At 45.4% G+C, this 21,661-nt stretch overlaps 1 protein-coding gene across 1 annotated transcript in view; it reads left to right on the forward strand.

Annotated features, from left to right (window-relative positions):
- Positions 1-21,661, forward strand: part of LOC129027227 (conserved oligomeric Golgi complex subunit 7-like) — a 34,294-nt gene continuing 12,633 nt past the window's right edge. The window contains 6 exon segments of the mRNA XM_054473868.2: positions 1-473; positions 7,283-7,431; positions 8,070-8,186; positions 10,596-10,764; positions 18,387-18,469; positions 19,434-19,556. Coding sequence (XP_054329843.1) covers positions 305-473; positions 7,283-7,431; positions 8,070-8,186; positions 10,596-10,764; positions 18,387-18,469; positions 19,434-19,556 — 810 coding nt within the window. The 5' untranslated portion in view covers positions 1-304.

The following is a 21,661-nucleotide window of genomic DNA, read 5'->3' on the forward strand; positions in this document are numbered from 1 at the left end:
GCTCTCAGTCCGGGGCGTTTCTCCCGCACCCAGCTCTGCTCAGCGCTCCGGACGCCTGCAGTCGCTATGGTAACGGCCAACTACTTCCGGAAGAAGAACGGCGGGCGGCGAGGGTCATTCCCAGCCCCAACCTGAGTGGGCTGAGCAGGGAAGCGCAAAGGGGCAAGCTACCCGTCCTGGCGTTTCTGGGGTTCGCCTCGGAGGCTAGCCTTGGTGCTCTCGCAGGCTCGCTCGCTTCTGCATCCCCGTTGCCGCCTGGAGCCAACTCTTAAGTCCTGGACGACAGGTCTGAGACAGTTCCGCCATGGACTTCTCCAAGTTCCTGGCAGACGACTTCGACGTGAAGGAGTGGATCAATGCGGCCTTCAGGGCCGGCTCCAAGGAGGCGGCGTCTGGGAAGGCGGATGGCCACGCAGCCACCCTGGTGATGAAGCTGCAGCTGTTCATCCAAGAGGTGAACCACGCCGTGGAGGGTGAGCCGCGCGGGGCCCTGGCCGCGGGACCATCCCCTGCTCTCGGCTGGGCAGAGGTCACCGAACTTGCGTGGGGCACTCAGGTGGGCGGGGCACGCATGGACAGCAAATACCCTCGGCAAAAGAGCAAGCCCCGAACTCCTCCTGATCACATCAGCGGGAGTCTCAGCTGGGTGCCGGGCTGTCTTGAACACTTGCTGATTTTGGGTGTTGTTTTTCCTCCTCTGGCTGGGCTATAAGTTTCCTTTTTCTTTTCTTTCTTTCTCTTTGTTTTTTCTTTTGAAACAGGGTCTCTCTCTGTTGCCCAGGCTACAGTGCAGTGGCTCGATCATAGCTCACTGCAGCCTCGAACTCCAGCACTCAAGCGATCCTCTCGCCTCTCGAGTCGCTAGGACTACAGGCGCGAGCCACCACGCCCCGCAAATTTTGTTTAAAAAAAAAATTGTAGAGATGGGATCTCACTGTGTGTTGCCAGGCAGGTCTCAAATTCAAATTCCTGGGCATAATGGGTTTTCCAGTCTTGGCCTCCCAAAGTGCTGTGATTATACCTGTGAGCCACCACACCTGGCCTCAAGTTTCCTTTTGGAACTTAAAAGAGTGGATCTTATTGCAGTAGCTCTTCTCTAACTCAATAGCAGATCTCTGGGATTCCCTTTTTATTATTATCCATAGGCACTGGAAGACAAGATGGATCTTTTTAAATGCTAGAAGTTTTAACCAGTTCTTAACATGTCTTTGTTGAGGTACCTTCCAGAACATAAGATACAACAACTCCAGTTTCTGTTATAGTGACTTGAATCTCAGAGTCAAGGGCCCAGTGTCAAAGAAAATTGGCTTTGACTTTTTGTAATCTAGGAGCACGAGTCTGTGAGATGTTTATTCAAAGAGTTAAAGAGCCTGTTTTGTACCAAACAATAAACTGTAAAAAGAAATTTACAGTGAATTTTGAGAGTATGAAGGAATAGCCAACGGATCCTTATATCTGGAAAAAAACGTATTATAGTATAGGTGTAAGAGAACGAAACAGATCTGGAAAACATTGTTTTAGTGGATTTTATGTCAGCTGAGGAAGATAGGCTGGTCTCAGTGGAGACTTAAACCTTTTTTTTTTTTTTTTGAGACAGGGTCTCATTCCTCATTCTGCTGCCCAAGCTGGAATGCAGTGATACCATCATAGTTCACTGCAGCCTCAAACTCTGGGTTCAAGCAGTCCTCTTGCCTCAGCCTCCCAAGTAACTGGAACTATAGGCATGTGCCACCATGCCTGGCTAATTAAAAAAAAAATTTTTTTTTTTAGAGACAAGGTTGCACTATGTTGCCCAGGTTGATCTCAAATTTCTGACCTCAAGTGATCCTCCCATCTTGGCTTCCCAAAGCGCTAGGATTACTGGTGTGAGCCACCACGCCTGGCCTAAACCATTTTTTGAGGATAAGTTAAATTATAAAAAATAACATGCACTGGCAACCATTTCATGTAACTCCTCAACTTGACTTTTATTCACCGTGTGTTGATTCACTGTGTGTTGATTCAGTACATACTGCACACAAGTCTCTCTCCTAGGCTCAGATGGAAAGACCAAACAGACTGCTTCCACTGGGAGTGGATAGTCCAAGAGATGTTCCCATTTTTGTTTGTTTGTTTTTTTGAGACGAAGTCTCACTCTTTCCCCCTGGCTGGAGTGCAGTGGCGCCATCTCAGCTCACTGCAACCTCCCCCTCCTGAGTTCAAGTTATTCTCCTGCCTCTGCCTCCTGAGTAGCTGGGATTACAGGTGCGTGTCCCACGCCTGGCTAATTTTTGTATTTTTAGTAGAGACGGGGTTTCATGATGTTGGCCAGGCTGATCTCGAACTCCTGACCTCAGGTGATCCACCCATCTCGGCCTCCCAAAGTGCTGGGATTACAGGCATGAGCCACTGCGCCTGGCCAGGTGTGCCCATTGTTTGAGAAAAGGTAGGGAGGGGGCTTTATTTCACTGCAGATTGTTTTCTTTCTTTCTTTCTTTTTTTGAGACAGGGTCTCACTTTGTCACCCAGGCTACAGTGCAGTGGTGTGATCAGTGCTCACTGCAGCTTCACCTCTCGGGCTCAGGGAATTCTCCTGCCTCAGCCTCCTGAATAACTGGGACCACAGGCTTGTGCCACCATGCCAGATGGCATAATTTTTTGATTTTTTTGTAGAGATGGGGTCTCACTATGTTGTCCAGGCTGGTCTCAAACTCCTGAGCTCAGGTGATCCTCCAGCCTTTGCCTCCTAAAGTGCTGGGATTACAGGCGTGAGCCACCACGCCCAGCCCGTATTCTTTATTGTACCTTGCATCTTTTACTAATTATTGAGCATCTACTATGCATGTGTCCAGAAATGGGCAGTGGGGAGGAAAAGTTTATCTTGCTCGAGCTTGCTGCCTGTGGGGAAGATAGAAACAGTAAATTACAGTGAGGGATGGCTTTACTCAGAATAGAATCTGGAGTTGTGAGAGCTGGCAGGAGGGTGCAGTTACGTCTTATTCAGGAGAATCATAAAGCACTTGCCCTGTGTTAGACCTTGAAGGAAAACTTTGTAGGGCAAAGAGGAAAGGACATTAATAATAATATAATAGCAAATTGGCTGGGCGCAGTGGCTCATGCCTGTAATCTCAGCACTTTTGGAAGGCCGAGGCGAGAGAATCACCTGAGGTCAGGAGTTCCAGACCAGCCTGGCCAACATGGTGAAACCCCATCTCTACTAAAAACACAAAATTAGAGGTGGGTGTGGTGACATGCGCTGTAGTCCCAGCTACTCGGGAGGCTGAGGCAGGAGAATCACTTGAACCCAGGAGGCAGAAGTTGCAGTGAGTAGAGATCCCGCCACTACACTCCAGCCTGGGTGACAGAGTGAGACTCTGTCTCAAAAATAATAATAATAACGATATAATAGCACATATATGAGGTTTGGTACATGTCAGACACTCTTTTTAGTGCTCTATATGTATTAGCTAAGTGATTCTCAAACATGGGTTGCGATGCTTTCCTCACCTCCCCTTATCCTTGTTCATGCCCTCAGGAACAGCGAATATTTGGAAATTGGTCGTGGGAGGTTTTTTTTTTTTGAGATGGAGTTTCAATCTTGGATTGAAGTGCATTGGAGTGCGATGGAGTGCAATGGCGTGATCGCGGCTCACCGCAACCTCCGCCTCTCGGGTTCAAGCAATTCTCCTGCCTCAGCCTCCCGAGTAGCTGGGTGTACAGGCATGCACCACCATGCCTGGCTAATTTTGTATTTTTAGTAGAGATGGGTTTCTACATGATGATCAGGCTGGTCTCGAGCTCCCAACCTCAGGTGATCCGCCTGCCTCGGCCTCCCAAAGTGTTGGGATTACAGGCATGAGCCATTGTGCCTGGACCGTGGGAGCTTTTTTATTTATTTTGTTTATTTTTTGTGTATTTGTTTTTTTTTGAGACGGAATCTTGCTCTGTCGCCCAGGCTGGAGGGCAGTGGCGTGATCTCGACTCACTGCAAGCTGTGCCTCCAGGGTTCACACCATTCTCCTGCCTCAGCCTCCCAAGTAGCTGGGACTACAGGTGCCTGCAACCACGCCCGGCTAATTTTTTGTATTTTTAGTAGAGACGGGGTTTCACCTTGTTAGCCAGTATGGTCTCGATCTCCTGACCTCGTGATCCACTCGCCTCGGCCTCCCAAAGTGCTGGGATTATAGGTGTGAGCCACCACGCCCGGCTGTGGGAGCTTTTTTAGTTGTTGCAGTAGTGGGGAATGTTGCAGTGACATTCAGACATAAGACATTCAGTGGGAGGACCCAGTGATGCTTAATGTCCTACAGTGCTTGGTACAATCCTGCACAATGAAGAATTGTCCTGGCCTAAATGTGAATAGTACCTGCTTTTGGGCATGGTTATCTAATTTAAACCTGACAGTTATCCTTAGAGGTAGGCACAGTTATTATGTCCACTATAGACTTGTAGAAACTGAGGTTGAGAGAAGTAAAGTAACTTGCTCAGCATCATGTTCCTAATGAATGGGGAGGCTGGACTGAACCCAGACAGTTGGCTCCAGAGCCCAGGCCCTTAACCATTATATTTCACTACTTCCTTCGTATTAAAGAGAGAGAGAGAGTAACATATGCACAGGAGTGTGGCTATAAGAAGGCATAGTCCAGGGAAAGGTGAGAAGTTCAAACAGAGCTGCATGAATAATATCAATAAACAGTCTGGGTGTGATCTCAGTGCTTTGGGAAGCTGAAGTGGGAGGATAGCTTGAGGCCAGGAGTTCCAGACCAGCAGTTCCAGACCAGCCTAGACAACATAGCAAGACCCTATCTCTACAAAAAATTAAAAAACTAGCCAGCATGGTGGTTCATGCTTGTAGTCCAGCTACTTGGGAGGATTGCTTAAGCCTAGAGGTTCGAGGCTGCAGTGAGCTAGGATTGCACCACTGCACTCCAATGTGGGGGACAGAGTGAGACAAGATAATTAGTAGTGTTATTATTAGAGAATCACACTTTCGTAGGGGAAATGTAACTGAAGATGAGGCAGATAAATAGTTCGGGATCAGCCTGCGAAAGACCTTTCTGGCCAGCCTTAGGAGTTTGGCTTTTATCCCTTAGGCAGCGGGTAGCCTTCATAGGTTTAAAACTTCATTTATTTTTATGCAAGATGAGACAAGGGCCCAAGTCTGCGATGAGGAAAGGTGATTGTAGCCGTTCAAGCCCATGTTGAGGACCCCAAATTGGAGGACCAATTTCTTCATTTAGTCAGTCAACAAATATTTATTGGGCACAAACTCTTTTCTAGGTTCTAAAAATACACTGTTGAACAAGACCCAGTGTTGGATTGGAGAGGTCCACAGGGGCCACGTTATGCAGGGATTTTATTTTTATTTATTTATTTATTTTTGAGATGGAGTCTCACTCTGTCGCCAGGCTGGAGTGCAGTGGTGTAATCTCGACTCACTGCAACCTCCGCCTCCCAGGTTCAAGTGATTCTCCTGCCTCAGCCTCCCGAGTAGCTGAGGCTACAGGCACACACCACCATGCCCAGATAATTTTTGTATTTTTAGTAGAGACAGGGTTTCACCACATTGGCCAGGTTGGTCTTGATCTCTTAACCTCGTGATCCGCCTGCCTTGGCCTCCCAAAGTGCTGGGATTACAGGCATGAGCCACCAAGCCTGGCCAGGGATTTTATTTTATTTCTTTATTTTTAAGAAACAGGGTCTTGCTCTGTCACCCAGGTTAGAATGCTATGCAGAGATTTCAGTGTCACATTAAAGAGTTTGATTTTAAGGCCGGGTGCGGTGGCTTATGCCTGCAATCCCAGCACTTTGGGAGGCTGAGCTGGGTGGATCACCTGAGACCAGGAGTTTGAGACTAGCCTGACCTACACAGCAAAACCCCGTCTCTACTAAAAATATAAAAATTAGCCGGGCGTGGTGGTGCACAACTGTAATCCCAGCTACTTGGGAGGCTGAGGCAGGAGATCACTTGAACCTAGGAGGCAGAGGTTCCAGTGAGCTGAGATTGTGCCACTGCACTCCAGTCTGGGTGACAGAGGGAGACTCTGTCTCAATAAATAAATAAATAGAGTGTGAATTTAATTTAAAAATAAGGCATTGTAGGATTTTTAAGCAGCGGAGTAACGTGGTTCAGGAGGCTATTGCTGAGGTCCAGAAAGGAGATGATAGTGGCTTCAACTGGGGTGACGGCAGTGAAGATGATGAGTCATGGGTAGATTTAAGATATTTTTAGGCTTGGCATTGTGGCTCACACTTGTAATCCCAGCATTTTGGGAGGCCTAGCCAGGCAGGTCCCTTGAGCCCAGGAGTTTGAGACCAGCCTGGGCAATATGGCAAAACTCTGTCTCTACAAAATATATAAAAATTATTCAGTCCTGGTGGTGTGTGCCTGTAGTCCCAGCTACTTGAGAGGCTGAGGTGGGAGGATCACCTGAGACCAGGAGGTTGAGGTTGCAGTGAGCTGTGATTTCACCACTGCACTCCAGTCTGGGCAACCGAGTGAGACCCTGTCTCAAAAATAATTTTAAAATAGCCTGGGCGTGGTGGCTCATGCCTGTATTCCCAGCACTTTGGGAGCCCAAGGTGGGGGGATCACCTGAGGTCAGGGGTTCAAGAGCAGCCTGGCCAACATGGTGAAACCCCATCTCTACTGAAAATACAAAAAATTAGCCAGGCGGGTGGCGGGTGCCTATAAACCCAGCTACTCTGGAGGCTGAGGCAGGAGAATCACTTGAACCCGGGAGGCAGAGGTTGCAGTGAGCCGAGATTGCACCACTGCACTCCAGCCTGGGTGACAGAGCGAAACTCTGTATCAAAAAAAAAAAAAGACCATGGAAAGCAGGCATCGGGGCCAGACCCATCTGAGGCTTAGTTTCAGCTCTGTAAGATCTTGGGCAAGTTACTTTAACCTCTCTGAGTTTTCTTATCAGGAGGAGGTGGCTGCTAATGACCGCCATGGACATTAAGGAATACGATGTATGCAAAGCTCCTGGGGCATGCCTCCTTGCAAATGGAGTTATGATTTCACTGGTGGTGGCAAGTTGGTGTTGGGACAGGTTGATTGTTGATTCTTTGTGAAATCAAAGGCCCTTTCCCATCAGTATGGGGACATGATCCCAGCAGGGGCCACCTCACTGCCCATCTCCCCTCCTGCCCCATATTTTCTGCAGGCTCCAAAAACAGTTTGGTTGGTCGTGCATTTCCTTTCTGTTGTCCGATTTGTTTCCTGTTTTTTACTGGTGACTGGTCCAACTTTCACCTTTTGTGGCTATCGCTGTTGTTAATCTTTTTTTTTTAACTACAGAAACAAGTCACGAAACTCTCCAGAACATGTCCAAAGTGCTCCGTGATGTTGAAGCCCTAAAACAGGAGGCATCTTTCCTGAAAGAACAGATGATTCTTGTCAAGGAGGACATTAAAAAATTTGAACAGGATACATCTCAATCCATGCAGGTATTTTGGCTCCTGTCGTAAATGGTGATTCTTGTTTTGGGAAGGTGGTCACTCTCGTAAGGGGTTTAGAACAGCACGGTGTTTTGGGAGGCCAACCATCACTCAAGATTCTGCCCAGCACTCCAGCTAGGCTCTTTTTTTTTTTTGAGACAGTGTCGCTCTGTAGGTGGAGTGCAGGCTGCAGTACAGTGGCGTGATCTGAGCTCATGGCAACCTCCACCTCCCAGGTTCAAGCGATTCTCGTGCCTCAGCCTTCTGAGTAGCTGGGATCACAGACGTGCAACACCATGCCCGGCTGACTTTTGTATTTTTAGTAGAGACAGGGTTTCACCATGTTGCCCAGGCTGGTCTCGAACTCCTGGTCTCAAGTGATCCTCCCATCTTGGCCTCCCAAAGTGCTGGGATTACAGGCGTGAGCCACTGTGCCTGGCTCCCCGAAACTATGCTTTTGCTTGGGTCTTTCAGCTGATTCATCTCTTCAGCACTGCTGAATAAATTTAGCCAGATGATTGGTGTTTTGGGAGACAGAAGCTCCCTAAAGACAGGAGCAAGCCACCATACTTACATTTCAAGTCCCTGGTGGCAGATGGAGAAAAAGGACCTACCCCTTCATTTTTCACCCCTCACGCCTCTTTCAGGTGTTGGTAGAAATTGACCAAGTGAAGTCCAGAATGCAACTTGCTGCTGAATCTCTTCAGGAAGCAGATAAGTGGAGCACGTTGAGCGCTGATACTGAGGAGACGTTTAAGACTCAGGTAGGTTTCTTGTTTAGGGGATGTTATGAAGGGTATTTAAGCAAGAACTTGAGGTTTGGAGAAAGCAAAAGAGATACAAAGTTGATAGCCAATAGCAGCATTCAGAAACCTTCAGACTCAGGGTGGGGAAGATCTGAAGCTGCTCGGTGTGTTTCCAGCCTCTTTAGCTTGCACCCTCTGTGTGACTGAAGCCTGTTAGTCACAGAGTGAGTTCAAGAGAAGCCTTGATAAAGATGTACAGGCACCAGGCACTGTGGCTCATACCTGAAATCCCAGCTCTTTGGGATGCTGAGGTGGGAGGATCACTTGAGGCCAGGAGTTTGAGACCAGCCTGGGCAACATAATGAGACCCCCATCTCTACAAAACATAAAAAAATTAGCCAGCTGTGGTGCTGCACACTTGTAGTTCCAGCTATTCAGGAGGCTGAGGCGGGAGGATCTCTTGAGCCCAGGAGTTGAAGGCTACAGTAAACTATGATCATACCACTGTGCTGAGGGACAGAGCAAGACCCTGTCTCAAAAAAAAAAAAAAAAAAAAAAAAAAGAAGAAAAGAAAAACCAGCACAGGCAGAGAAGGTTGGGGGTAAATGGATGAGAGGGTGGAACATGGGGAGAGGAGAGCCTTATATACCTTGGGGACTTGGTGGGTTATTGACCCCTTCTGAGGCTGCAAAGTGTGGAAAATAGTAACATTTTCCACCTGGGATGTAAGGATGAAGTAGGATGATGTCTTATGAAGAACTCTTACTCAATTGTAAAGCAAAATGAATTATTTATCAGTCAATTTTTAGAAAAAGTTACAAATGCACATAGGAACAAATTTATTACACAGGAATAAACTGCAAAAAATAAGTTTTTTTGCTAACCCTGACCCCCACCTTAGTCCTCTAATTTTTCTTTTCTTTTGAAACGGAGTCTCATTCTGAAGCCCAGGCTGGAGTACAGTGGCATGATACCTCCACTTCCCGGGTTCAAGTGATTCTCCTGTCTCAGCCTCCCGAGTACCTGGGATTATAGGTACACACTACCATACCTGGCTAATTTTTGTATTTTTAGTAGAGATGGGGTTTCACCATGTTGACCAGGCTGGTCTTGAACTACTGACCTCAGGTGATCTACCCTCCTCGGCCTCCCAAAGTGCAGGGATTACAGGCGTGAGTCACCATGCCCGGTCAGGGGTTAATTTTTCTTGTACAGACAAGACCTGTTATCAACTTTATGCCTATCCTTCCAGATACACACATACATATTTATGTTCCCTGCCCCTTTTTTTCCTCACAAAGCTCATTGTGAACACTGCTTTTCACTTTATTTTTTCACTCAACAATCTATCTTTTATTTATTTATTTATTGAGACAGAGTCTTGCTCTGTTGCCCAGGCCGGAGTCCAGTGGCATGATCTCGGCTCACTGCAAACCTCTGCCTCCTGGGTTCAAGCGATTCTCCTGCCTCAGCCTCCCGAGTAGCTGGGATTACAGATGGACGCCACCATGCCTGGCTAATTTTTGTATTTTTAGTAGAGACAGGGTTTCACCATGTTGGCCAGGCTGGTTGCAAACTCCTGACCTCAGGTGATCCTTCAGCCTCGGCCTCCCAAAGTGCTGGGATTACAGGGGCGTGAGCCACCCCGCCCGGCTGCCTGACCAATTTCTTAAAATGTTTTGTAAAGACAAGGTCTTGCTATGATTGGTCAGGCTGGTCTTGAACTCCTGGCCTCATGCAATCCTCCTGCCTCAGCCTCTGAAAATGCTGAGATTTATAGGTATAAGCCATTGTGCCCAGCCTGGATGTGAATATTTTTAAAACTCTTAGCACATATTGCTAAATTGCCTTCCAGAAAGACAGTATAAATTTAAATTTATGATACCAGACAGATTGTCTTTTTTCTTTGTACCCTCACCAACAATAGCTATTATAATTTTTCGAACACTTTTCCAATTTGTTAGGAGGAAAATGACACTTTCTTGTTTTAATTTAATTTGCATTTATTTGAGTACAGTTTTTTTTTTTTTTTTTTTTTGAGACAGAGTCTTTCTCTGTTGCCCAGGCTGGAGTGCAGTGGTGCGATCTTGGCTAACTGCAGTCTCCACCTTCCAGGCTCAAGTGATCCTCCTGCCTTAGCTTTCTGAGTAGCTGGGACTACAGGTGCGCATGACCACACTCAGCTAATTTTTACTGTTTGTAGAGACTGGATCTTGCCATGTTAACCAGGCTGGTCTTGAACTCCTGGCTTCAAGGGATCCTCCTGCCTCAATCTCCCAAAGTGCTGGGATTACAGGCATGAACCACCACCATGGCCAGCCCCATTTTTTTACTTGATGAGTTGCCTTTTTCATGTATTTTATCTATTCCCAATTGAGGCAGTAGGGATCTTTTAAAATGAATATTCTCTATTCTGGTCTTTTCTAGGACATAGCTGTGATTTCTGCGAAGCTAACAGGTATGCAGAACAGCTTAATGATGCTTGTTGATACACCAGACTACTCAGAAAAGTGTGTGCACTTGGAGGCACTGAAGAACAGGCTGGAGGCCCTAGCCAGTCTGCAGATTGTAGTGGCGTTCACCTCTCAGGCTGTAGGTGAGTGCTAGCTGCTTCTCATCTCTGTGTATATCTCTCTATAAAGATAAGGCCTTGTAAGTCTTCAGTTTTTAGAATGTCTTAATGGTGACTGAATTATATAGATTAGAAGGAACTCTGTAATTTTTTTTTTTTTTTTTTTGAGACGGAGTCTTTCTCTGTCACCGAGGCTGGAGTGTAGTGGCGCGATCTCGACTTACTGCAACCTCCGCCTCCTGGGTTCAAGTGATTCTCCTGCCTCAGCCTCCCGAGTAGCTGGGATTACAGGCGTGTGTCACCACGCCCAGGTAATTTTTGTATTTTGAATAGAAACGGGCTTTCACCATGTTGGCCGGGCTGGTCTCGAACTCCTGACCTCAGGTGATCCACTCGCCTCGGCCTCCCAAAGTGCTGGGATTAACAGACGTGAGCCACTGCGCCTGGCCAGGAGTGTCTTTCTATTGCTTTTATGTGTAGAAAGCAATAACTGCTTTTGGAATTCTTGGGTCACACGCTTTCCCCTTCAGAATTCTTCATTGTCTTCTGCCATCTATATTTATTTTTCTTTTCCCCCAGAATGTCTCACAAAACAGCCAAATATACTTCTGTAAAGACAAAAGGTGAAATGCTACTTCTGTGAATTCTGTCTTCTAGTGCGAATGCATTTCCCTCTATATTCTGATAAGTATGAGATTGGCCTGCTTCTTCTTCCCATTATTTTTTTTGTATGTAGCTTGTTTCTTTTCCCTGAATAGTTATAATAGGGACTGACAAACATTTTCTGTAAAGGGCCAGATCATAAATATTAGGATTTGGCGGCCTTATGGTCTCTCTCACAGATACCTCTGCAGTTGTGGCACAAAAGCCCACTCATAAATGGATGGGCTTTGCTGTGTGCCAGTAAATTTTTTTTGTTTTTTTTAAGATGAAGTCTCGCTGTGTTCCCCATGCTGGAGTGCAGTGGCGTGACCTCAGCTCAATGCAGCCTCTGCCTCCCAGGCTCAAGCGATCCTCCTGTCTCAGTCTCCCGAGTAGCTGGGATTACAGCCACCACACCTGGCTAATTTTTATATTTTCAGCAGAGAAGGGGTTTCACCATGTTGTCCAGGCTGGTCTTGAATTCCTGATCTCAAGTGATCTGCCCACCTTGGCCTCCCAAAGTGTTGGGATTAGAGGCGCGAGCCACCATGCCTGGCCAAGTAAAACTTTATTTACAAAAACAGATGGCAGTTTGGCCTGCTGGCGCATAGTTTGCCAAATTATGGCTTATAAGATTCTTTTACCTTGTAGTTTAGTAACTTCTCTTGGTTCTTTTTCAGTTTTGAAAGTTTTTAACTTTTCCAGGACCCAGCGTCAGCCATTTTCACCTACCAATTCATATCTTCATTTACAGAAAATCACCTTCCTTGAAAATTTTTTTTTCTGTTTTATTCGTTCTCTTTTCTGTCTTTGAGAACATCAACTATCTGTTCATTAGCTCTCCTTTTTCCCTCTCCATATATATCATATTTTCTCTGGTCTCTTTGGATGTTTGCCTGCTCCCTCTCAGTCCCCTCCTGCCATGTGTGGTTTTTCTAAAGCTTGTTTTTCATTTGGCTGATGGGGTTTTCTGAAGTATCTGTTCTGGAGCATATATGCAGGGCAGCATGAATCCATGACTCTGGTTTGCAGTCCTCAAACTTCACTCAAATAAACTCTCTACTTATTTAAAAAAATAAAGTATCTGTTCTCGGCCGGGTGCAGTGGCTCATGCCTGTAATCCCAGCACTTTGGGAGGTCAAGGCGGGAGGATCACCTGAACCCAGGTGTTTGAGACAAGCCTAGGTATCATAGCAAGACCCTGTCTCTACAAAAAATAAAAAATTAGCCAGGCATGGTGGCACACGCTTGTAGTCTCAGCTGCTCAGGAGGTTGGGGCAGAAGGATTGCTTGAGCCCAGGAGTGACAGAGTGAGACCTTGTCTCAAAAAAAAAAAAAATAGGTTTTGTTATCTTTGTTCTTCTAATTAATTTTTAATTTTTGTTATGTCATGATTTACTTCCTAATTTTTTTCCTTAGCTCTGCCAACCTCCCTTTATATCTCATTGTAATACCTTAGATTCTTTTTTTTTTTTTTTTGAGACGGAGTCTCATTCTGTCACCCAGGGTGGAGTGCAGTGGCATGATCTCTGCCTCCTGGGTTGAAGCGATTCTCCTGCCTTACCTCCCGAGTAGCTGGGATTACAGGCATGTGCTACCACACCTGGCTAATTTTTTGTATTTTTAGTGGAGATGGGGTTTCGCCATGTTGGCCGGGCTGGTCTTGAACTCCTGACCTCAGGTGATCTGCCTGCCTTGGCCTCCCAAAGTGCAGGTATTACAGGCGTGAGCCACCGTGCCCAGCCTATTTTTTTTTTTTTTTATAGATGGGGTCTTGCTATATTGCTCAGGTTGGTCTTGAACTCCTGGCCTAAAGTGATCCTCACACCTCAGCCTCCCGAAGCCTTAGGTCCTATTAAAGAAAGGATATGTAATTTCTTTGAGAGTGTGAAGCAATTATTGCCTAAAATTTTCTTCTCTTTCTTAGGGAAAATCTTTGGAAGTGTTCTTTTTTAGAAAAAAATTTTAAAAATTGTGGCAAAATACATGTAACAAAATCTACCATTTTAATAATTTTTAAGTGTGCATTTCAATGGCATTAAGTACATTCACATTGCTGTGCAAACATCACCACCATCCATCTCCAGAACTTTTTTCATCTTTCTGAACTGAAATTTCGTACCCATTAAACAGCAACTGTCCATTCCTCCTACCCTCACCTGCCAGCAATCGTCATTCTACTTTTGTCCCTATGAATTTGACTACTCTACATGCCTCCTATAATGGATTCACATAGTATTTTTCCTTTTATGGCTTAGCATAACATCTTCAAGTCTCATCCATGGTGTAGCATGTGTCAGAATTTCCTTTATTCTTAAGGCTGAATAATATTCCATCTCATATATTACCACATTTTCTCTATCTATTCATCTGTTGATGGACATTTAGGTTATTTCTACCTTTTGGCTGTTGTGAAGAATGCTAGAATGATCATGGGTGTAGAAGTGTCTGTTTGAGTTCCAGCTTTCAATTCCTTTAGGGATCTACTCAGAAGTGGAATTGCTGGATCATATGCTTATCTTTTTTTTTTTTTTTTTTTTTGGAGACACAGTTTAACTCTGTTGCCCAGGCTGGAGTGTGCAGTGGCATGATCTCGGCTCACTGTGACCTCTGCCACCCGGAGTCAAGCGATTCTTGTGCCTCAGCCTCCCGAGTAGCTGGGATTAAAGGTGCGCACCACCACACCTAGCTAATTTTTGTATGTTTAGTAGAGACGGGGTTTCGCCATGTTGGCCAGGCTGGTCTCGAACTCCTGGCCTCAAGTGATCCTCCTATCTTGGCCTTCCAAAGTGCTGGGATTACAGGTGTGAGCCACCACACCTGGCCATATGGTAATCTGATGTTTAATTTTTTGAGGAACTGTTATACTGTTCTCCATAGTGGCTGCACCATTTTACACTACCACCAGCAATGCACAAGGGTTCCAATTTCTCCACACCTTTCCAACCCTTGTCATTTTTTGTTTTTTTGGATTATAGCCATACTAATGAGTATGAAATGGTATCTTATGATTTTGATTTTCATTCCTCTAATGATTAATGATATTGAGTGTATTTTCATTTGCTTATTGACTATTTGTATATTGCTGGAAAAATGTCTATTCAAATCCTTTCCCCATTTTTGTTTTGTTTTGTTGTTTTTTGAGACAGGGTCTTGCACTGTTACCCAGGCTGGAATGCAGTGGTGCAATCATGGCTCCCCGCAGCCTTGACCTCCCAAGCTCAAGTGATCCTCCCACCACAACCTCCCAAGTAGCTGGGACTACAGGTGTGCACTGCCACACCCAGCTAATTTTTTGTTTTTTGTAGAGATAGGGTCTTGCTATGCTGCTCAGGCTGGTCTTAAACTCCTGGACTCAAACAATCCTCCCTCCTCAGCCTCAAAGTCCTGAGATTACAGGCATGAGCCAAGGTGCCTGGCCCTTTACCCAATTTTATATTGGGTTATTTGGTTTTTTGCTGGTGAGTTGTAGAAATTCTTCATATATTCTGGATATTATTCTTTAATTGAATATATCTTGCAAATATTTTCTCCCATTCCATGGATTGTCTTTTCATTCTATTATTGATGAAATCTTTTGATGCCCAAGTTTTTAATTTTTTTTTTTTTTTTTTTTTTTTTGAGACGGAGTCTTGCTGTGTTTCCAGGCTGGAGTGCAGTGGCTTGATCTCGGCTCACTGCAACCTCCGCCTCCTGGGTTCAAGCGATTCTCCTGCCTCAGCTTCCCGAGTAGCTGGGACTACAGGCTTGTGCCACCACGCCCAGCTAATTTTTGTATTTTTAGTAGAGATGGAGTTTCACTGTGTTGGCCAGGATGGTCTCAATCTCTTGACCTTGTGATCCACCTGCCTCAGCCTCCCCAGGTGCTGGGATTACAGGCATGAGCCACCGTGCCCAGCCCCAAGTTTTTAATTTTGTTGTAGTCTAATTTATTGAGTGCATAGGTACCGTGGTGGAGTTTTCTTTGTTTCTGCTGATTCATGTTTGTATGTGATAGTGCTTTTGTTCTGGGCCTGGTATTTACTGAAAAATAGTGGAATTTCCTTGGAAGCCCCTCCTTGTTTAAGAGAGCTTTCCTTTAGCCCTTGATTGAAAGTTTACATTCTCTGCTGTGCTCTTCTGTTACCTAGAGAGAATGGCCTCAGTACTCATCTCCAGCCCTCTAATTCCTTCTCTTCCCCATTTGTTAATTCTTTATTTTGAATCTTTTGTTCATTCAACCCCCCAGGCTGGAGCTGGGGGGTTGGAAAGTCGCCATCTAGGAGCTTCGTTCCTCACAGTCTCTCGTGAATTTGTGGCTACTACAGAGCTCACTTTTCTGGTTGGGGTTACATCCAGTTATGTAGGGTTAGGGGAGTGGGAGTGGGGATGGAGAGGTGGTGGCTCCACGCATTTAAGGTTTTTTGTTTGTTTCCTTCTGAGTGAGCTGGCGACTGGGAGCTGGTGTTGGATTTGAGTGATGCCTGGTGGTTCAGCATCATGGGTTTGGTTTTGGAGATAAGCAGTTTTTGACAGCTTTCGCGCACAAATTTGAATCGGGCTTGACTCTAGGCAGGACACGGATTCAGAAGGCGAAAATGGCGCTTTTGAGCACCGTAGGCAGCCTCATCTGCTAGGCTGCGGTGGAAACAGCCCTCCCTCCCATGCCTGGCCCAAGCCCCCTCGGCCGCCAGTCTTTGGCTCTTTGTACTGTTCTGCGCCACCCTTAGCGCCCAGACTTTTACCAGCTTCCCCACCCATTGTGGCCCAAAGTGATTGGATATCTGGTTGGGATTCTCTGAAGTATGTAGTACAGATATTTTCCTGGCTTCAATGCAGATAAAACGATGTTTTCTTTTGGTGATTAATCTTAATTTTGGCGAGTATCAGGAAGGGTTCCCCCACCCCACAGGTAATGTGTTGTTTATAATCAGCCATGTTTCCTAGAAGGCTGAGGTAGTTCTTTATCTAACAGTTTTTACTTTTTATTTTTTTTGAGACGGAGTCTATACTCTGTTGCCCAGGCTGGACTGCAGTGGTGTGATCTCGGCTCACAGCAACCTCCACCTCTTGGGTTCAAGCGCCTCAGCCTCTGGAGTAGCTGGGATTACAGGCGTGCACCACCACGCCCGGTTAATTTTTTATATTTTTAGTAGAGACGGGGTTTCACCATATTGGCCAGGCTGGTCTCGAGCTCCTGACCCCAGGTGATCCACCCACTTCAGCCTCCCAAAGTACTGGGATTATAGTCGTGAGCCACAACACCCGGCCTAGCTAACAGTTTTTAAAGGGAATTCTCTGATAAATTTGTTCATCCCCAACATGTTCCCCTTTTCCATCTCTCTCCTAAAATGACAATGTGGGTATAGCCAAATATACATGCCCAGTTCATTTTATATAACCAATGAATTCAGCTGATACACTGAAGCAACTTTTTATAGAATTATTTTAATTAATTTTTTTGCTTCTCACTGGTCAAACCCAATTTATAGAATTTTGTTTTTTGAGCTAGAATCTTGCTCTGTCACCCAGGCTGAAGTGCAGTGATGTGATCACAGTTCACTGCAGCATTGTCCTCCCAGGCTCAAGTGATACTCCCAGCTCAGCCTCCTGGGGTTTACAGGTGCACACCACGCCCAGCTAATTTCTTCTATTTTTTGTAGAGGGGTCCTGTGTTGCCTAGGACATTTTTGAACTTCTGGGCTCAAACAGTCCTCCCACCTCAGCCTCCCAAAATGCTGGGATTACAGGTGTGAGCCACCACACCCGGCCTATGGAATAATTTTAAATGTAACAGGAAGATTCATTTATTTAAGTGTTCTTATGAAAATAATAAGCATTTTAAAGGCAAATATTCGTTTTCTAACTCATGGATTTCTGCCCATTAAGTCAAGTTCCACTGACAGGTCTCAGCGCTTAGCTGGGTGTCCCACAGCGGTTGCTGTTACAACATTTCCTTCTCAGCAGTTTATTGGGCTTCCCAGAAGTGAAGGGGAACAGAGCAAATATAAGAAGTTTGGAGACCTGTTAGCTCAAGGCTTTTTTTTTTTTTTTTTTTTTTTTTCCTTCCTTTTGATATAGTTCTAAGGCTGTGGCATGTACGTTTTGGCCAGAAGGGGGCGGACGGGAGCCAGAGGTGGCGCTGCTGTGCACACTATTCAGAGACTGCACTGAAACCCACCTTCCTGTCTGTCCATTGGTGAGCCTGGAAGCAAGTGCTTTGCCCAGTCATTTCCTCTGCCCTTAGGGAAATGTGTAAGAAACTACTTTATATTAAGCCCGTAACTTGGGTCTTAGAATCCATTGTTATGTGTGGAATGCTAATAGTTATCAAATTATTTGATTTTATGTTTTGTTTTTTTTGTTTTGCTTTGTTTTAGACGGAGTCTTGCTCTGTCGGCCAGGCTGGAGAGCAGTGGCGTGATCTTGGCTCACTGCAACCTCTTCCTCCCGGGTTCAACCAATTCTCCTGCCTCAGCCTCCCAAGGAGCTGGGATTACAGGTGTGCACCACCACGCTCAGCTAATTTTTTTTTTTTTTTTAGTAGAGATGGGGTTTCACCATGTTGGCCAGGCTGGTCTCGAACTCCTGACCTCAGGTGATCCACCTGCCTTAGCTTCCCAAAGTGCTGGGATTACAGGCATGAGCTACCGCGACCGGCCCAAATTATTTACTTATTCCTCAAACCACCAGATATGTTGACATATAGAAGTTCAGTGTGTTTGCTTTTTTAAAGTTCCCATCTGGTATAATCGAAGTAGGAATTTTCAAAGACATAACTAACCTCTCAATATCATGTTAAAATATGAATTCTGTGAGGAACAGCGGGCAATACCCTGCAGTATCTGGTTTTCAAGTCATGCTTATTTTTCAAATTTATGATCCTCATGCATGAGTTAATTCAGTATCTAGGCAGGAACTTGTGAATACTAGCTTCCATATATCCACCTTCATCCTGGTGACTTTTTTCTCATGTCTACACCAGAAAGGCTGGTAACAGTATATGTACATTGTATGTTCTTTAGATCGGTCCAAAGTATTTGTGAAGGTGTTTACTGAAAATGACCGGATGCCCCAGCTCCTGGCCTACTACTACAAGTGTCACAAGGTAAGAAGCTGTGCGTGATGACAGTTGTGCAGTTGTGGAATGCTCATAACTCTGGGTCACAGAATCGCAGGTTCATAATTCAGAAGGTAGGAACATTTATCTTCTTGCCCTCTGGCTGTTTTTCTCTTAGTTAGCCAGTAGGGGGTGCTCTTGGTCTAGCATATGGATTTGTTTAATTGCCGGTTGGAAAAAGTTATCCGTTTTCATTCTGTTTTCTGTTTACAGCTGGATTCATTATAGACTTGAAACGTTGTTTTAATTTATTCTCATTTTTGTCTTTTAAGGGAGATTTATGTCTTAAGCTTTATTACACCCTCAGGAAGCAGTAAGAATTTCTCTTTTTTTCTTTAGAGATAGGGTTTCACTATTTTGCCCAGGCTGGAGTGTGGTGGCTAGTCACTGATCCAATCATGGTGCACTAGCCTTGAACTCCTGGGCTCAAGTGATCCTCCCATCTCAGCCTTGGGAGGATTTGGGACTACAGGCGCGTGCCACTCCACTTGGCTTGGAATTTTATGTTTTCTAGGTTTGCTGAAGTTAGATTGCCAAAAAACTTGACAGCTTCCTGAACTGACCTTAATTCCTTCAAGTCCAGTGCTCTGTGTCTTTTAAGCAGTGATGTTAGGACATGAAGCTTAAACACACACATCTGCCCGCTCTTGCCCCGACGTCTATTCAGAAGAGTGATGGTGTGCCAAGTGGTTGCACATTACATGTTTTTAGGGCAGGATAAATGGAGAGGGGATTACATCCACCGGGTGACAGATTAAAGCTGTGAATCAGTGCAGATAACTGCAAATGTTTTTTTTTTTCCTGCCTTTCTTTGAAGTGGATGGACCTCGCTGGGCTGCCCAGTGAGCCCATTGAGCAATCCGTGATTACTCTGGGTAGCAGGGCAGGGCAGTGTTCGCAGGCAATCTATGTTGACGTACCCAATAAGGTTCCCTTTGTTCTGTCTCTGCAGGTGCAGCTTTTAGCAGCCTGGCAAGAGCTGTGTCAAAGTGACCTAACCCTGGACCGGCAGCTTACTGGACTCTATGACGCCTTGCTTGGTGCTTGGCACACACAAATCTAGTGGGCTACACAGGTAACAGCTCATTTTTGTTCTAGGGAGAACAGAGTCTGTGGTGACAAGGGAACGGGTGACTGCCTCGGGAGTGGCCACCCTCAACTGCAGAGCACGGCTCAAAGAACTTCCCCATTTGTTGCTGTCATTCAAGAGGTTAAAAAATAACCAGTTAGGCCAGGTGCGGTGGCTTACACTTGTAATCACCACACTTTGGAAGGTCGAAGTGGGCGGATCGTTTGAGCCTAGAAGTTCGAGACCAGCCTGGCCAACACGGTGAAACCCCAACTCTACAAAAAATGCAAAAGTTAGCCAGGTGTGGTGGCACAATTACTAAGGAGGCTGAGGCAGGAAGATTGCTTACGTCCAGGAGGTGGAGGCCACAGTGACTATGATCGCACCACTACACTTCAGCCTGGACAACAGAGCAAGCAAGACTGTCTCAAACAAACAAACAAACAACAACAAAAGAAAAACAAAATGATAACCAGTTAAATGGTTTAAGTTTAAAAATAAAAGATAAGCTTAGAAACCCACGTCAGTGAAATCTTTAGGTCTCCACTGAAACTCTTCTTACCACTCTTATCTATAACTTAAATAGGACCTAATGTGACAGTGCCGCCTGTTGTCCAACAAGGGAGCCTGTGGAATTCCTGAAGACCATTTTCTTCCCATCTAAAAGCAGGAGGCCCCTGGTCAGGTGGTGTTTGAATGAACAGGAATGTTTTTATCTTTACTTCAGGTAAAATTTACCTACCTGAAGTGAGTCTCCCTTGTTCTCATGATACACCAAGAAGTAGGGGAAGAGATAATTTTAAAGGTACCCCTTGACTAGGAGTGAGGAGAGACAGAGGAACTTTGTTTCAAGTGGCAACTTTCCATCATTTACTTTCCTCAAGTCTCTAGGCATTTCCAGCCATAAAGGTTTTAAACCATTGTTCTCTTGCCTTGAGACAGGAGGCACAGTGGAACCTCTTGTAAGCAGGAGAAGAGCCTGTCTTACTTCGCAGTAATGACTTACTGGGCCTGTTTCTAGTGTGGCTTATTTTATTTGTTTATTTTTTTCTTATTTCTTTTTTTTTTTTTTTCCAAACCCTTGTGTTGAGGGCCGATTTTCAATAGCACTCAGATAGAGAGCTATTGAAATAGATTGCAGTGAGGGAGCTGTTCTGCTATGTATGAAACCCCAACCTAGAAGCAGGTCATCTACAAGTGGTTTAGTGTCACATTCCCCATATTTTATTTTTTACAATGGTTGTGAATCACTCTTCAGATGTTCATCAGTCATTTGCTGGAATGAACTTGACTAAGGTTGGAGAGAATTCCTTATACCAGGTCATGTCATTCAAGTTGTTGGTTAAAGCGCTTTTCTCCATCCTTGTTCTTTTTCCTTGAATTAACCTAATTCATTCTTAGGATTTTGTTTTGTTTTGTTTGAGACAGAGTCTTGCTCTGTCATGCAGGCTAGAGTGCAGTGGCATGATCATGGCTCACTGCAGCCTCGGCCTCCTGGGTTCAAGCTGTCCTCCTGCCTTAGCCTTTCAAGTAGCTAGGAATACACGTGTGTGCCACCATGCCTGGCTAATTAAAAACTTTTTTTTTGTAGAGATAAGGATCTCACTGTGTTGCCCAGGCTGGTCTCCAACTCCTGGCCTCAAGTAATCCTCCCACTTTGGCCTCCCAAAGTGCTGGGATTACAGGCATGAGCCACCACGCCTGACTTTATTTTATTTTTCTTAAGAAGAATATTTCTTTTTTTTTTTTTTTCCTTCGGACAGAGTCTTGCTCCGTCACCCAGACTGGAGTGCAGGGACACAATCTCGGCTCCCTGCAACCTCCACCTCTCTGGTTCAAACGATTCTCCTGCCTCAGCCTCCTGAGTAGCTGGGATTACAGGCATCCGCCACCATGCCCAGCTAATTTTTGTGTTTTTAGTACAGATGGGGTTTCACCATGTTGGCTGGGCTGGTCTCGAACTCCTGACCTCAAATGACCACCCACCTTGGCCTCCAAAAGTGCTGGGATTACAGGCATGAGCCACTGTGCCCGGCCAAGAAAAAAATTATTCATGTGTTCTTGCCTCTTCTACTACTTCTTGTATCAAAAGGATAAAAACAGTTCATGTC

This window comes from Pongo pygmaeus, chromosome 9 (assembly GCF_028885625.2).
Source record: "Pongo pygmaeus isolate AG05252 chromosome 9, NHGRI_mPonPyg2-v2.0_pri, whole genome shotgun sequence".
NCBI classification, from domain to species: domain Eukaryota; kingdom Metazoa; phylum Chordata; class Mammalia; order Primates; family Hominidae; genus Pongo; species Pongo pygmaeus.